The 17,964-nt window shown below is 35.8% G+C and overlaps 1 protein-coding gene across 7 annotated transcripts in view; it reads right to left on the reverse strand.

The window, feature by feature from the left end:
• The window catches only part of AK9 (adenylate kinase 9), a 125,459-nt gene that overhangs the window by 64,673 nt on the left and 42,822 nt on the right, over nucleotides 1-17,964 (reverse strand). For all 7 annotated transcript variants that reach the window (XR_002810940.2, XM_070225404.1, XM_070225402.1 and 4 more), the window contains 7 exons: nucleotides 14,256-14,369; nucleotides 14,060-14,167; nucleotides 12,177-12,284; nucleotides 10,995-11,143; nucleotides 6,043-6,199; nucleotides 5,193-5,307; nucleotides 1,946-2,022 (listed from right to left, as the gene is read on the reverse strand). Coding sequence is in view for 6 of the 7 variants with exons in the window: in XM_070225404.1 (XP_070081505.1) it covers nucleotides 1,946-2,022; nucleotides 5,193-5,307; nucleotides 6,043-6,199; nucleotides 10,995-11,143; nucleotides 12,177-12,284; nucleotides 14,060-14,167; nucleotides 14,256-14,369 (828 nt within the window). In the remaining variant the exon portion in view is untranslated. The remainder of the gene's footprint in view (nucleotides 1-1,945; nucleotides 2,023-5,192; nucleotides 5,308-6,042; nucleotides 6,200-10,994; nucleotides 11,144-12,176; nucleotides 12,285-14,059; nucleotides 14,168-14,255; nucleotides 14,370-17,964) is intronic.

A 17,964-nucleotide genomic window follows, 5' to 3' on the forward strand; every position in this document is an offset into this window, starting at 1 on the left:
GGTGAATCTTTTGTGTTATATGGAGGATTTATGGTGATACATACAAGGAAGAAGGGACATTTGCTGAACCCTACTAGGGTTGGGATGAAGTTATGTGCTCTATACCAGAAACTCAAAATGTCTTTTAACTGAGTATCTCTTATAGCAAAAAACATTTATCATATACCTCCAATATGCGTATATTTAGTTTATAAGTTGTGTTCTTGTCCATATTAGGTACTTTATAAAACATACATATAAAAAGAATTTATATAATGATGCAGAAAAATGTAAAAAGTTCTGGGGCTGGCCTGGTGATTAAGTTTGCACACTCTGCTTCAGTGGCCTGGGGTTCACTGGTTTGGATCCTGGGCGCAGACCTACACACTGCTTACCAAGCCATGCTGTGGCAGGTGTCCCACATATAAAATAGAGGAAGATGGGCACAGATGTTAGCTCAGGGTCAATCTTCCTCAGCAAAAAAGAGGAGGATTGGTGGCAGAGGTTAACTCAGGGCTGATCTTCCTCAAAAAAAAAAAGTAAAAAATTCTAATACTTTTTCTAGAACCCTAATGGATAACCCGTGTAACATGTAAATCAGGAATGGATTGAAAAGTATTCTAAGATCCTTGTACTATCTGTGATTTTGTCTGAGGGATGTGTTGTATTAGTTATCTATTGCTTCCTAATAAATTACCCAAAACCTAATAAATTAACCTGTTGGTTAAAACAACAATAATTGACATATTATCCTTGCAGTTTCTGGGGTCATGAATTTGGGAGTAGGTTAATTGGTGGTTCTGGCTCTGAGCCTCTCATGAAGTCAAGTGAACATGTCAATCAGGGCTGCAGTCATCTGAGGCTTGACTGGGGCTGGAGGATTTACTTCCAACGTGGCATTCAAAGCCAGAACTGAGGTCCTCAGGGAGCAGAGAGAGCCCTACCCAAAGTCCTGACCCACAGAATTGTGTGCAGGATAAAATGGTGGCTGTCTTACAGTTGGGGGTTGCTTATTGCACAGCAATGGAAAACTGAAACAGATACTCCTCACTCTTTTGAGTCATGGACCCCTTTGGCAGTCTGATGAAACTTATGGATCCTTCTTAGAATAATGCTTTCAAACTCATAAACTAAAATACATAAGAAACCAATTATATCCAAGTATATTTTGCACTATAGGACATTTGTGCATCTTTACTAATGCATTAAATAATAAGAACTAATAGCTGGTTAATAACTACCATAATTTTGCAATATTGATAAGCATAAACAAGATATACAACTGTAATGTGATATGAAAATATCTCCATTTCTATTGGTGACAAAGTCAAGGTACTGCTGATACTATTGTGTTTTGTTGCCTATATTAATTACTAGTTTAGGGAAATACTAAATTCCAGTTAAAGGTTAGTGAAAATAAAGTTGTAATTATTTTCCCATTCAAGTTCACAGACCTCTGAATTTTATCCATGGACCCCAGGTTAAGAATCCTAAAAGGAACTATTAGAGTAAGTTCTTCTATAATGGAGAAGGAAGCTTAAGTGCAAAGACAAGGGGTAGAGAAAGAGTTGGCTTGTTTTCTCAACTCCCGCAGGATCCATCTAATAGATGTAATTCCAATAGCCATGTGTCATCCATGGCAAGGGTAACCATTTTTAGACAGGTGACACATGGTGTCGTACTGTGTACTCCTCTTAGAAGGTACACGAGTAGCTATGTGTGTCAGGAGTCTTTGCCTATGAATCCATTCTTCCAGTGACCACATAATTTATTATCCAAATTGGAACACCTTGAGAATGAATAGGAGTCAAAAAAATACTTCAGGACAATAGGCGTAAATCTGAACTCTCATGGGCAAACTGGGAAATATGGCCACCCTGTCTATAATTCACTGGAAATACTGCACTTGCTTGCAGTAATAATACAAAATTAAATGACACATTATTAATGATATTAATCTGTTTGCCTTTTGCCTTGTCTTTCATAACTTCTATTAGCCTCTGATTTTCTTCTTCTATTCTCAGTGCCTCTTCTGTGGCTTTTCTGAAATGAAAAGGTTCAAAATTTAATCATCTTTGGAAATTCACACATTGCACAATATTACAGGATTTGAGGCTTATAGTGGTAAAAATAAAGAGTAAGTTGTTCATAACATTCATTATACTTTTTATATTACAATGTAAATGTCTAATTTAGCCATATTGAGGCCAGTTAATTTTTAGGGGTTTTTTTGGGTAAGAAAAGTTGAAATGTTATACTTGGAAAAACTTTGGCTATTAATTAGGAAAACTGTCAAAATTAGTGAAGGATTGTTTAACCCCAAGTTGAAAAGGCAAATAGGAGAAGTTATACCACTTTCCCTTCTGATTAAATGAGAAATGTTGACAATATAATGCTAAGTGAAAAAAAAGTATAGTATAAAACGATGTAAAATACAACTGTAATTTTGCTTTAAAGTGTATATAAATGATGACTAAAGACTAAAGAAAACTAACCAAACAGTTAATAGTAATTATCTCTGGATGGTGGCATTATTAAAATTTTTAATTTTATTTAACATTTTTTGCATTTAAAAATCTTTCTATATTGAGTAAACAGAAAATTCATCAATTCATCTTTGTAATCATAAAAATTATTTTCTGATGAAATTTAAATAGACTTGGAATATGGCAACTTTAAACTGGAGGGAATCCATTTTTCATCAGGGTTGGAGCGCTATACCTGCCTTAATGGTGAAGACAGGTATAAGGAAAGTTAGTAAAATGATGGAGAAAGGCAACATTTATTAAAAATTAAAATGTATATACCTTTGACCTAGAAATTCTGTATCTAGGAATTTAGCTCTCAGGAATGGGCATACTACTGCACAAAGAAACATATGTAAGAAAGCGGATTGCAGCTTTTAAAAATAATATCAAAAAACTGTATCAAGTATTCACCAGCAGAGGACTAGTTAAGTAAGGTAGGGCCCATTCACATCAGAGCACCCTTGGCAGTCTTCCTAAGACTGTTGTGTTCTACAGGCCTGTCATTCTCTCATATCCAGCGCTCTTTGTGCCCTTTTCCCCTTCCTCTGAAAATCTAGTTATATTCTCTTCAAAAGTCACTATGACACCTCTTCTCCCAACAGATGTGTTTCTTGTTAATAGGGGGTGTTCTCTCACTGTATTCCAAATCCTGCATTCAAGCCTGGAGTCTTGGGGTTATTGGAGTTCTCTTCGTTCAAGACCCAAACCTGTGAGATGACTGGCTATTGTTTCTGCCCTCCTTCCCCATTCTGATTGTGTGCCACTCCACAGTCATTCTACTTAGTCCGGGCAGGGCTCTTTTGTGAAACTTTCCTTATCCAAAACCTGGATACAGCATGCTGCCGCTAAGAATCTAAGACCCGGCAAGAATGAGGAAGAACTTGCCTGCCAGTTATCACTACTTCCATAAATCACCTGCAGAGATGAGTCAAAGACAAATGGAGATGACAGAAATTAGCCTGCATTTGACTGGCACATTTGGAAACTGATGCTAGAAAAGCTGTAGAATTCAGTGTGTCTGTAGATATGTCGCCCAAGATGTAATTCTTAATCCCATTAATTTTATCTCTTTTCCAATCAAGTTTTAAGCCTTAAAATGTGTCTCTGATCATTTCTTTAAACTGTTTTACATTTTATTTGCTGCAGTATATGAAAAAAGAGTTTATGTTTTGAAATACTCATGTTGAATTTTTAAAAGCAACACATAGAAATGTAGAAAAGCCTGCTTCAATCTGGAGAAGTCTTTGCCATTAAGTAGTTTATAGAGATGTGCAAATTCAAAATCAAAAGAAGTAAAAATGGATTATAGAGATAGCTCAGAAAATTCCATATGGTAAAAGGGATGTGAAGGTAGAGAGACAGGAGGAAACGGAGATCTCTTTTTCAGTTTTCAAAAAAAAAATATAGATGTATATGCATTTTAAATTATCTGCTTAAATGTAGCCGACTTTCAGTCTAGAAATCACACGAATTTGTTTTACTCTTATCTCGATATCTTCTGTTCTCAAATATTTGACTATTTCTCATATACTGGAAAAAAATTAGGTAAGCCCTTAAATCCTAGCAGATTGTTGCTCCATTTGTAACAAAACTTTTAAAAACTAAAAGCAAAGGCCATTAGTTTGCAATTATCATCTGAATTAATACTTTTTAGTCAAATATATCAATCAATAATTTTATTAACTAATCTAACTAAATTATACTTCATATATTTTTATATTAAATTCCTAAAGGAAGGGCCAACTTAGGTGAATAATGAGTGCTGGAAAAAAATCCTCTGATGCACACTTCTCAGCTACCTGCCCTCCTCACCAATCACCCACCTCTCAGCTTCATAATTTCTAGAGTTTAAAGAACTCTCCTAAATCCTAGCTCAAATTGCTAATATCTGAAGCGGAAAGGAAATAGGATTTGAGAACGCTCCTATAGGTGTCATCATTATTAGCAGGAGATTTACTGGACTAACATAAATAAATTTAGTTCTGAAATGTCTCAGTTTTATCACTGAGAAGTAGGAATTCCCGTGGACAAATGAAAATTTTTAGTACCTAAAGAGCATGTCTCAGCAAGGAAGAACAATCAACAAATTAAGCAACTGTTTCTTTTTACACTTTCTTCTCCAATCTGAAGAACTTGATGGTTTATTAAAGCTTGATAGATATGTGTTCACATCTGTGAAAGTTCTTCATTGGCCCTGGATCAGAGGATAAGTTCTCGACGTTGAACCTGTCAACTATAAATAACTAGTCTTGTTCTCCCCTATGTAGAAAGTAGTCAGCCTTCCGATTTTAGTCACATCACACAGGTGTATTTTCATTTACTTTTTATCCTATTATTTCTTCAATTTGTGGATACTAGTGAGCAAAATTGTTGAAGTCATAGATAAATATGGTAAAAATGAAAATCTTACTCGTATTCATTTTTTTTTTTTTACAGTCTTTTGAGAAGAGATGTTTGATTTAGAATAAATTTGATTTGGGGCTGTGAAAATATCCACAACTCTGTACTTTAGAGATGCTACAAGTATTTGTGAAATTACTGATTTTCTTAGAATTAATTAGAATTGGATCTAGATAGTAGACTGTCATTTTGATTTAAAGGCATTTCATAAATATACATTGTACATAGATATTTAACAGTTATAAAAGACCCATTAGCCTGTTTTATTATGCCAGGCAGGTTTACCTTGCTGCCTCTTCCTCTGTTTTTTTCTTTTGTAGTTCGTCTAATAATCTTTCTAAAATCTTAGAGTCAATTTCAGATTTATTCTCCAAATACAGTTTGTGAAATAAATATTTTCCTGAAATACAGATGAAGAGAATAATATTAATTTTGAAGTTCAATAAAATATAGTGAGATATATTTTGGAAATTAACAATGACAAATCATTTCTACCTGTATCCAAATATATTTTCCTTTAAGCATTTACCTAAATAGAGCCCAGATTCTTTAAAATATTGAGACCATCTTAAATCCTTTTATAACAATATATATTACCATGGTATAAATAACTAAGACATGAAAAGATGACCGTATATGTGTGGGTTTATTTCTGGGCTCTCTATTCTGTTCCATTAGTCTATGTGTCTGTTTTTACGCCAGTACCATACTGTTTTGATTACTATAGCTTTGTACCAAGTGACAGAATAATTAAAATTTAGTTCTGCTATCTTTATGTACTTAATATTTCCCATTTGAGGTGAAGAAGGACTAATGTATAGTCTTTGCCCTCAACCTTATATATTTTTCATTTAAAAGTTATATAAAGTGCTGACTGGGAAGAGGAAGTTAAATCCTCAGCCCCAGAGAATAATGATAAGGTACTGACAGAACATCTAGTGATCCAGTACATTCTCTCTGGCCACCTACTCCGTGCAGTGGATGCCTCATTTGTGTACCTCTAGGTCATGCAGGGATTACTGGGGTGGTATTTGTACCTAGAGAGGGTGGGGAGTTTTCCATTTTATATTTTAACTAAAAATAGTATCAGCAATAAAACTCCACTTTCAAATTTACATAATAAATATTTACCAACCATTGTTTTCTGTATCCAATAAACAGATTATTAAATCAGGTATAATTCCCTTCTCCATTAAGATTAGCCATAGTTCTTTTACAATAGGGCAGTTGTCCAATATCCATCCTCCATATTTTGGGGCACCAGCAAATCTATCCTTGTTTTCTTGAACTACCTGTGAAAAATGACACACTGATATTACCATGATAGCTAGACAAGTCAAGGATGCTATCTTGATAAATAATTTTTGTGAACCTTAACCAAGCATCTTCTTATTTTTATTTTTATTATTTAAAAAAATTTAAATCCAACTATTTAATTTGAAATTTTTACTTCACTAATTTACGTATGGATGGCATAACAGAAAATATCATGTGGGGGCTGGCCCGGTGGCACAGAGTTAAGTGCCGACTTTTCTGCTTCTTGGCAGCCTGGGGTTTGCCAGTTTGGATCCCGGGTGTGGACATGGCACCACTTGGCAAGCCATGCTGTGGTAGGCATCCCACGTATAAAGTAGAGGAAGATGGGCACGGATGTTAGCTCAGGGCCAGGCTTCCTCAGCAAAAAGAGGAGGACTGGCAGTAGTTAGCTCAGGGCTAATCTTCCTCAAAAAAGAAAAGAAAAGAAAAGAAAAGATCATATGATAAGAAGAAAAAAGAAGAATTAATGCAACAATATCTTAAAGAACAAGAGTCATATGATAATTGGCAAGAAATTCCACTCTAACCAAGTATCTTTCAAGTTCTTCTGACTCAGAGGGAGAAAAAAAAGAGCCACTTAATTTTAAAAGAGAAACGATTTTAAAGCAATAAAGTTGTAAGTTTTAAAAATAAAGAATGGAAAGCAAAAGCCTTTATTAAATAAATGTAACAATCCTCTTTGCTATACGTTATTCAGTATTACAGAATTCAGATCCTCATTCAGAAGGCCTAGGGTAGGGCCAAAAGTCTGCATTTCTAACATGCTCCCAGATGACAATGGTCCACGGACCATACTGTGAGTAGCAAGGTCCTAGTCCAACTTCCCTTTTTTAGAGACAATACTCTTCACTCTCCTTTGATTTTCATCAGTGTGAGAGCTGAGAGGTACTGAGATGTCTACTAATAGCCAGAGGAAGGAACTGGGTCAAAACAAATCTTGCAGGTGATTAGAGAGTTCCGCTAAACTCTCCCTTACCTGCCGCCCAATCACAATAGCTTCAACACAAGTATGGCAATTAGTAATGTGGACCTGTGAATACACCAAGTCTGAGGGTTTTAAACAAGTTTGTATGCCATCAGGTCATCACAGAATATTAGAAGTCAAAGGGGAAAAGATGTCAAGAGGACCACTATAACCCTCCGACCTATGCAGAATTTAAGGTAATCTGCTTTTTGAATTTCCAGCTAAATGAAGAGCCCTTTGGAAAAAAAAGAATCTTAAACACTTTGAAAGTTTAACATAAGATCATTGGGGGTAAGAGGGAGAGAAAAAAAGCTATAAAGAAGAAATATAAGTGAAATAACTCAGACAGAGAAAGACAAATACTGTATGATGTTACTTATAGGTGGAATCTAAAAAAACAAACTCATAGAAACAGAGAACAGATTGGTGATTGCCAGAGGTGGGGGTGGAGGTGGGGGGAAATGAGTGAAGGTGGTCAAACTTCCAGTATAAGATAAGTCAGTCCCAGAGGCCTAATGTACAGCATGGTGACTATACTTAACAATACTCTATTGTATATTTGAAAGTTGCCAAGAGAGTAGATCCTAAAAGTTCTCACCACACAAAAAAAGTAACTATGTGAGGTGATGGATGTTAACTAAACTTATTTTGGTAATCATTTTGCAATATATACATATATCAAATCATTATGTTGTACACTCTAAACTCATACAACGTAATATGTCAATTATATCTCAATAAAACTGGAAAAAATATAAATAGTTAATAAAAAATTTTACTGTCCAAGTTTCAGTAGAAGATATGAAAATTAAAACAACATCAATATATAATTTATAGTTTCCCCAGCTCAGTCAATTTTTTGGAAAAAAAATTTAATGGCTTCATAGTATTTTATCAAATGAATAAATCTTAATTTGTTTAATCATCCTCTGACTGTTAAACATCTAAATAATTTATAATTTTATTATAACATAGTGATGATGTGATGAACATCTATATATAAATCTTTGTCCAAATATATATTTCTTTAGGTTAGATTCTAGAAGAAGTGTTTTTGGGTCAAAGACAATAAAGAAATGAATATTTTAATGGCTTTTCATACACATTGACACATTACTTTCAAAACATCTACATCAATTTTTCACTCCTCCTATGTGACTACATCATTACAGCCTCACTAGTATGGGTTGCTATAAGTTTTAAAAAGTCTTTGCCAAGCCAGCCCTGATGGTCTAGTGGTTAAAGTTTGGGACTTTCAGCACTTGGGTGGCCCAGGTTTGTTTCCCGGTCATGGAACCACACCACTTGTCTGTCAGTAGCCATGTTGTGGCAGTGGCTCACATAGAAGAACTAGAATGACTTACAACTAGAGTATACAACCATGCACTGGGGCTTTGGAAAGGGGGAAAAAAAAAGGAAGATTCCCAACAGATAGTAGCTCACAGCGAACCTTTCCCAGCAAATCAAAAAACAAAAAATCTTTGCCAAGTTGACGAGTGAGAAATTGTACCTCACTGTTTTAATTTTCATATTTTTATTGAAACTTGAAGATTAAAACTTTGCAATTAACCATTTGTATTTCTTCTTTGATAAAATAATCTGTTTACATCTTTTGCCTGCTTTTATATTTGGGTATTAGATTTTCCTTGATTTGTAAGAAATCGTTATATTAAGGAATTAACATGTCATTTATTATAAATACTTTCCTCAGTTTGACTTTTGCTTTGAATTTTGATTTTCATGATTTTTTTAGTAGAGAGGGAATCATTATTAAGTAGGCTCTCTATTGAGACGTTGTTTTGAGTTCCTCCACTGCTTTTGTGCTTAGAATACTCAATCATTCCAAGATCATTTCAACCTCGCTGCACTTTCTTCTAGTTAAAAAAAATGCTGTTTTTACACTTAACTACTTAATTTATATAGAATTTTTAAAATTTGGATATAAGTTGATAATCTAAATTTTTTTCTCCCCAATAGTTCATTTTATCAACACTACTAAGTAATCCTTCCTTTCCTTTTGGATTGTCATGTAAACTTTAGCATGCACGAAATTTTTGTCCGTACTGAGGTCTGTTTCTGCGCCTTCTCTGTGGTTCTGTTGATTGTTGTTTGACTGTTAGGCTTAAGTACACTGCAGCATTACAACACATTTTACTAGCTGGTAGAGCAAGGCTCTCTCTATTATACTCTGCCAAACTCTTCCTACCTAGTCTCAACTTTTGGTTCTTCCAAATAAACTTCAGAGTTATTTTGTCAGTTTCTAAAATATATTGAGATTTTTATTAGAATTACATCAAATTTATACATTAATTTGAGAAAACCACCTTAATAAGATTTTTGTCTTTACACATAAGAAATTTAGTTACTGACCTGCTACTTTTCAAAAATAGGTTTCCTACTCATAGAGATCATAACAACTGATGGGAGGTAAACAGCCGTCTGCACAGGTCTCTGCTGTCTTGAGAAAGACAATCTGATAGGAGCTTTGATGTTAAAATCTCCTTACAATCCCAGATTTAAATTCCCCTACAATTCCAGAGTCACAGTTTACCATCTAGTGACACTACGTATATTCTTATATCAGAAGTGTTTTAGTAGCACTTCTTGTAGATTTGTACCCTCCAGAATAAACTCGGAAGAGAATGGAGAACATTTTCAGTGAAGGGCAAGGATGGGACTTCCACGGTGCTAAAGACGTCCCTCACCTGCCTGTCTCCTCTGGGATGCTCTATCTCACCTCCCAGGGAGAAATGCTAGCCCGACCTTCATGGAATTTCTACCTCTGGTGAGTTATCTGTTCACTACTTAGCACATAAGTTAACTACTGGATTGTACCTCAGCCTTCCCACCTGACCCATAGCTCTTTAAACAAAAGAACTGCGTTTAATTCACCTTCATATCCCTAGGACCTAGCACAGTTCAGGGCAAAGAGTAGGTGCTCAGAGTGTTTCTGAAGGAATACATTGAGGACAGAACAACATGAAGAGAAGCAGAAGTTGAAAAGTCTGTGTGGGAAGCTCAGAGGGCGACAGCAACTCACCAGGGGTACAGCCAGCGGTTGGAGGGGCCCACCCAATGTGTTATAGAGTGGTCCTAGACTCTCACAGAATAATTTTTTTCGTCTCACTTAATTTTAAATTACATAATTTTCAAGTTACAGAGAAATATAGAAGTTCATTGAGAGTCCAAAACTGATTGGTTCTCTTTGACTTTTCTCTGAATGCTTACTCAAGGTTTCTGTAAAAACAGAGCCATATGGACATCTTGTTCTTTAGAAACGAAAGATACGCCTTCTGATTTGCTATAGGTAGGGCATAGTATCTGAGGATTTATTTTCCTCCTAAATTAGAAAATCACTTGTGTGTCCACTCATCTTCTCTACGAACATACGTTCAAGGTGGTTGGATGAAATTAATTAGCTATGGAGCAAAATTTATCTTCGTTTACAAGTAATTAGATTGTAGATAAAATGTCTAACTTTGGTATTGGCTTCATATACACCACCTTTTAACCAAGTGAACTGATTTAAAGACAATAAAAGTTGATGAAGAATCAACTTCAAGGCTATGAAACTATATTGCATAACTGTTGACAAGTGAACAGCTCTTTGAAGATTTACAAACAGCATAAGCAATTGTTCATTTCGGGTACGCTACACATAATGTTGACTATAAAATGTACATGAATTTGAAGGCTACAGATTACAGCACTTTCAAATGAGATTCTAAAATAATTATACATATACTAGAACATTTTCTCAGTTACTGTTAAATCAATGATAGAAACAGACAGCCTGGATCTCTTACTTCTTTGAGGACCTCCTCTAAGATTTCAGCATGTTTTTCATACGGCTGCTGGAAGTTCATACCCTTTGCCGTTTTCACAGTCTCCTCTATCATGGCGAGAACTTCTGGATGCTCTGCAGTCACCTCTTCCTGTAAGTCTTCTACTGAGTCTAAAGGAAAAGAAGGTAATAAACCAATGCCATGAATAATTTCAGTGAGCAATTCTATTTGCAATAGAACATAATTGTTAATACCTGAGCCAAGAAAGTACTATCTTTGTGTTACTGCAGCACATGCTAGAGGAAGGGGGAAATAGACTGGGGAGGAGATGTTAAGTCAGGAATCACAAAATACCAGAGCATTGGCTTAAAGCCAGTGCATCAGAATGAAAGTGAACAAAGCAAGAAGAAAGTTATGTAGAGCAGGAAACCCGAAAGGGCTTTCCAAGAGCTGCTGCCTGTTGCTCTCCATACCGTGAAGTGAGAAGTCTGTTCTCAGGGATGGAGAGAGCCAGCGGTTCCTGGAGAGCCAGAGTGGAAGAGGCAAGAACCCACCATATTCCTGCAGTCTTGGGAAGGGTGCATGGTGAGGCAGAAATAGCCAGGCAAGGCCACTAAATGTGCTAGAAGCTGCTAGTTGTCCACCCAGTATCCATTCTCCTCTTCCTTAGTAACTGAACCCTGATTTTCTTGGGGTCAGAAATGTGCCCAGCTAGAAACACTGCATCTCCCAACTTCCCGTATAGCTTGGATGGCCAATAGATAAGATGCAGGCAGAACTGTTTTGGTGAGTCTTCTTGTCATTTCTTTAAAGAGGGATAACTCAGCTGGATGGGGTGGCAGTTTTTGTCCTTTGCCTTTTCTTTCTTCCTGTTAGGCACACTGATATAATGGCTGGAGCACCAGCAGCTATCTTGTGAATTGCTATGGTAGCCACCTGCCAGGGATGGCAGAACAGAAAGACAGACCTCCTGTCTTCCCAATGTTCTTTTTCACCAAAATAATATATCATGTTATTTTTTCTGTGTTCCTGCATGTCCAACTGTTCACAATACAGTAGCCTTTAAGATACAGTAAGTTGGGTATTAAGAACGTTTTTTAAAAAAAAAAAATCACATGTTTCTCCTTCAAAATTCTAAAGGGATTATTTGTTATTTTTAGATCCACCATCCAAGAAAACCAAATAACCCAAACATTAATTCACCTGGTTTTGGATCCAACTTTAGATCTTGACTAGAGTCTTGAAGACTTCTTTTAAATATAGACACTTCACGGACTTCTTTTTCATCAGTAAATAAAACGTCGTTATCATCTAAAGAACAGTAATAGATTGTAGGTGATTCCCAAAAAAGATTGTGCTATGGGTCCCAGGGAGCCAGGACTCATGTTCCCAATTTTTTAAAAATTAAAATAACAACCATAATAATCAAACAGGTAAACATATCTATCAGCAGTAGAAAAAAGATCATGACTTAATCTGTAACAAAACCAAGATCAATTCTTTTATACAATGCCAGTAAATGTAAATTGAAAAAACAGATCAAATTTTCCCTTCCTGACTTAACTGACAGCCTCCTGGCTCCAAGATATAGAGGCTGTGCTTATCTGAGACACGGGGGGCAAGGAGGGTGCTTTCCCCAGGGCAGGCTGGCGGTGTTGGCATCCTCCAGCAGTGCGTAGAGCACTGATGCCTTCTTTACCTCGGACTGCCTCCCCCAAAGAGGAGAGAGGAGGAAGACCATAGGTAAGTTTCTGACAGTGCCCAGTTCAATTCCTACTAGGCTTGAAATAAACACTAGGCCAGCACATCTGTCTGGATCAGGAGGAGGAACCGAACAAAAAAAATCAGCTCTACATTATACAACACAGTAAAGTATAGATGATTTTAAAAACTAAATACAAAAAAGTCAGACCAATAAAAGAAAAAGAATATAAGTATATATTAAATCTCTGGCTGAGAGGAAGACTTTTTAAGCCTGAAAGTAAATGGAGGAAATCAACAAAGGGAAAATAATGATTTGACTATGAAAATATTAAAAATCCCTCTGCTTCAAAAACAGCAAGGTGTTTTAAAAGGCAAACCACCCAATTTGGAAAAAAATGTGGAAAACAAGTGACTAACATAGAAAGTTTATATAGAAACCACACAACTGATACAATGATTTAGAAAAATGGGCAACAGACAAAAACGGTCACCTCAGAAAAGAAGAAATATGAGTGACTAACTAATATGAAAATATGAAACTTCAGAAATAGTCAAATTAAAATTAAAATAATATTTCAAAAGAGAAAACACCGAGGAAATGATGACATATATTTTGTATATTACTGAGCAGAATATACTTTGGAACAACTATTATGCAAAGTCATTTGATTCTGTCTATAGCTTCCTACTCATTAAACTGTTGACACCACTGATGTCAACATGTGGACAAAACTTCATGTAAAAAGTCCATTATTTGTAGCATAAAAACAGTAGCAAAAAAATAAAGTCTGAAAAATAACAAGTTTCCAACAGAAAGAACGAGTTAAAACTATTATCTAAAAATAGGGAAATTGTACAGTAATTTAAAATGAGTGTTAGAATATTTCCTAATGAAACAATATAATCAAGTGGTACATTATAAATCAAAAAAGGTAAAAATAATTTACGTTGGAAGCTCTCAATTATGTTAAAATATGAATGGAAAATTTTTATAAGGGTAAATAACAATAAATGATAACATTTCACAGCTAAAACTCTAGGTTTATCATGCTCTGATTCCAACACATTAAAGGAAATAGAGAGCTTTTAAGAAAGAATTTATTATTGTATGATAATGATTGTATCATGTTTGGAAACATTCAAAAAATTGGGGGGTTTTCTAACCATATTAGGCTCCTGGTTTCTACATTTTCTTCTTCATTCTAGTAAACCTATCTCTGCTCTACAGCTGTTCAGTTTAAATCTGTAAGAGAGAAGCTAACTTTTTTCTCCTGAAGTTTCTAATTTTTGGAGTAATTTTAAGCTTCAATACAAACATGATAAAATATCAAATAAATGGAAATAAGATTCATAAGCACGGCATTAGCAGTTCATTTTGTTACCATCTTTATCAATTCTGGCAGCTTGATCATCAAGGACATTTTCTGATGTCGTTTTGGTTTCTTCATTGTCCTCTGAAAAGCCTTCTACTTGGGATTCATGAGCGAACGCTGCGGCAAAGAAATAATTTGCGTTAGCAGCTAATCCCTTGATGTTAGGAAAGACTTGGCTAATAACATCAGCAATATATTTCTTTACCATCTTCACCAAGTGAAGAGCGGAAGTCTTCTAAGCTTTTATACTCATCAGTTGGGAACTTGTCATATTCCCGTCTTTCAAATTCTTTTTCAATTTCTCTCAAAGCTGACTGGGCTGAAAGACAGTAATTGGCTGTTAGCAAAAGGTAGTTGTGGATAGCGAGACAGGTCTAATGATTAAATCCTCTGCTTTAAAGTCAGCAAGACTTGGGTGTGAGTTCTGACTCAGCGTTGGAAAACACTAATCACCCTGTCTGGATTTCTACTGGGCGTAATGGGGATCATCAAACCAAGAGCACTGTCACAAGGATTAAATGCGACAATGTATGGAAACACTTAACTTAGAAAATGCTCGGCTCACAGGAAGCCTATTTCACGTTAGCTGCCATCTTCCGTATTATTATATATTTTTCTATATTAAAAACCTCCATACTCTTGGGCCATCCTGGTGGCGCAGCGGTTAAGATCGCACGTTCCGCTTCGGTGGCCCAGGGTTCGCCGGTTCCGATCCCAGGGGTGGACGTGGCACCACTTGGTAAGCCATGCTGTGGCAGGCGTCCACATATAAAGTAGAGGGAGATGGGCACGGATGTTAGCTCAGGATCAGTCTTCCTCAGCAAAAAGAGGAGGATGGGCAGCGGATGTCAGCTCAGGGCTAATCTTCCTCAAAAAAAAAAAAAAAAAGAAAAGAAAAGAAAAGAAAAAACCTCCATGTTCTCTACCAACAAATTTACCTTGAAAAAATATTGGAATAAAATTCACTACCCAAAGAATTTCGATGTTTTAAATTTTGAGAAGGGTTAGCTGCATTAGTGAATTTGATAAAGAAAAGAAAAAGCTTTTAAGTTTGCAGCGTATGAGGGAGAGCATCTATTTCTATATTCTGGTGGGAGAAGGCAATTTGTGGACAGTTTTAAAATCTATGATTTCATGCCATAATTTGGTATGAAAGGCATCACTCTAGACTCCAGGAAACATTACAGATCATTGTTCTTCTTCCAGAAGCCCGGCTAGCTCCCTTTCTTGATCCAGGTTTCAGCTAAATGTCCCCTCTTCAGAGAGGTCACCCTCACACTCCAGCACCCCGACCCCCATCACTGACAGCCCCATTACTGGGTTATATTTCTGTCTGCTCACTTGCTTTTTTTGCCTATCTCCCATCTGTTAAAATGTAACTACCATGAGGGCAGGAGCTTCATGCATCTTGTTTTCCTCTGGAGCCCAGGGCCTAGAATCATGTCTAATGCAAAGTAGATGCTCAAGGTTTTGCTGAATGAATTAATGAATTCATTTTGTTCAGCCTTAAATAGGTTGAGTAACAAGCCATCTTAGTAGTCTGGGTCAATATTTCTCAAACTTTAGTTTGTGAGTTGTTTATGAGTTTTTTTTTAATTTGGGATTTTTTTGAAGGCAATATACTAAAAATATAAATTCAATCTGGATCATCGTTGGATGGCATACAATTTCAATGCTGGTCTTTTTTTGGTTGTTTCTATAATCCGTTGGGCACCACGTTGGACTCTGTTACGTGTTTATATGCTAATAAGAAAGAAGGGAGGCAGATTTATTAGGCAAATAATGTGTGCTTGCCTAGCAAAAGCTCAACATTGCCGTGTAGGAAGAGATAATTTCCTTGTTATTTAAATAGTTTCAAGCATAGAAAATGATGGGAAGCTTCCTAATTTACATAAAAACTTACATTATAGCAAAATCTGACAAATAGAGCACAAAAAAGAAAACTATAAACCACTTACACTTAAAAGTGTAGAAAGAATTCTAGATAACCACAAGAAAAAATATGTTATAAGAATAATACATCACGACCAAGTAAGGTTTATTTCACAACTACAAGAATGGTTTAAAGTTGGAAGTTATACCTTAGTATAATTGATCAAATCAGTAGGTCAAAGGATTAAAAACTTTATAATCATCTTGATAGATGCTGAGAAGGCATTTAATGGTGTTCAACATATATTCCAGATAAAAATACTGAGTAACCTTATGGAGAAACATTGGCAAGAATCCATTTAAAAAGGCCCACTACCATTGCCACTATTTAACATCATCCTAGAACTGCTACCCACATAATTAGTCAAGAAAGGAGATAAGCATATATAATGGGAAAAGAAGAATCGAAATTATACTTCTTTTCAAATGATATGATTGGCTATCTGCAAAACTTAAGGGATTCAACTAAAAATCTATCAGAACTGGAAAGCAAGTTTAATAAGGTGGACAGTTACAAAAAAAAAAAACATAAAAATCACACACCTTTCCAATATACTGGTAATAACTACCTGGAAAATATAATAGAAAAATGATCCCAATCAATAGTAACAAAATGACAAAGTATCTAGGAATAAAAGTACAGACAATGCATGAAGATAGTTATAAAATGTTAGGAAGGGTACAAATATTACACCAAAAGGTGGAGATTTTATCTGTCTGCATGAGAAAATTTAATAAAGTAAAGATGTGAATTCTCCTCAAGTTATTATATATATTTTTTATTGGCACCTGAGCTAATAACTGTTGCCAATATTTTTTTTCCTTCTTCTTCTCCCCAAAGCTCCCCAGTACATCATTGTATATTCTAGTTACATGTCCTTCTAGTTGTGGCATGTGGGACGCCGCCTCAGCATGGCCTGATGAGCGGTGCCATGTCTGTGCCTGGGGTCCGAACCAGCGAAACCCTGGGCCAGGGAAAAGAGTGCGCACACTTAACCACTCGGCCATGGGACCGGCCCTGCATCATGAAGCTTTAATAATCACTGTTTGTATTAAAGGCTATAAGAGAAAGATCAATAGAACAGAAAGTGCAGAAGTTTCCACACACACACATGCAAACTTAATATGAAGATAAAGAAGGCATTCCAAATCTCCAGTAAAGTTACGGAAAATTTAGTAAACGTTATTTGTAAAATTGGCTCACCATTTGGGAAAAATAAATTTAGATCCCCGTCTAACACACAATTTATTACAAAAATAACATATTAATTAGAAAGAAGCATTATTTTAAGATGAGAGAATGCAATTTTTTCACGTACCGTAGGATCACAAGCATTACAAATATGAATAGGAAAAAGAGAGGGGTGGAGAATGCATCAAGTTCTTAACAGGGGACATCTCTGGGGACTAAGTATGAAGGCATTTTTTTCCATCTGCTTTTTCCAGTTTTCCGTGATCACTTGCGAGACAGATGATAACAGTACACACATTGATTTGAATCCCAATCACTTGCTGGCTGTCAACTATGGGCGAGTTTCATAACCCCTCTGAGCCTTAGTTTCGTCATCTACTAAAAGTGGAGATAAAAATACCTACTTCATAGGACTGTTATGAGGATTTAGCATAGCCTCAATATATAGTAAATGCCCAATGAATATTAATCTACTATTACTTTTGTAATGAGAAAACTTTATTAGGAAAAGACTATTTGGAATTGAGGCAGTGATGTCTATATTAGGGGGCAGCATCACTGTGGCTTCTGAGAAATCCAAACCGCGGTGGCTGAATCTAGTCTAAAATAGTTGGAGCTAATCTCAAATTTTGGGTCTAGATCTTTAATGCAAGAAAGATCGCATGTAGTGTATGGGAAATGCTGCATTGAGGGCATTCCCGAAAGAGGAGATGTTTAGATTAAGCTGCTTTTACATGTTCTAATGTGACTGGTTACAAAAGTGCCAGCTATAGATATAAATTCTACCAAA

This window comes from Equus caballus, chromosome 10 (genome assembly GCF_041296265.1).
Source record: "Equus caballus isolate H_3958 breed thoroughbred chromosome 10, TB-T2T, whole genome shotgun sequence".
NCBI lineage: Eukaryota > Metazoa > Chordata > Mammalia > Perissodactyla > Equidae > Equus > Equus caballus.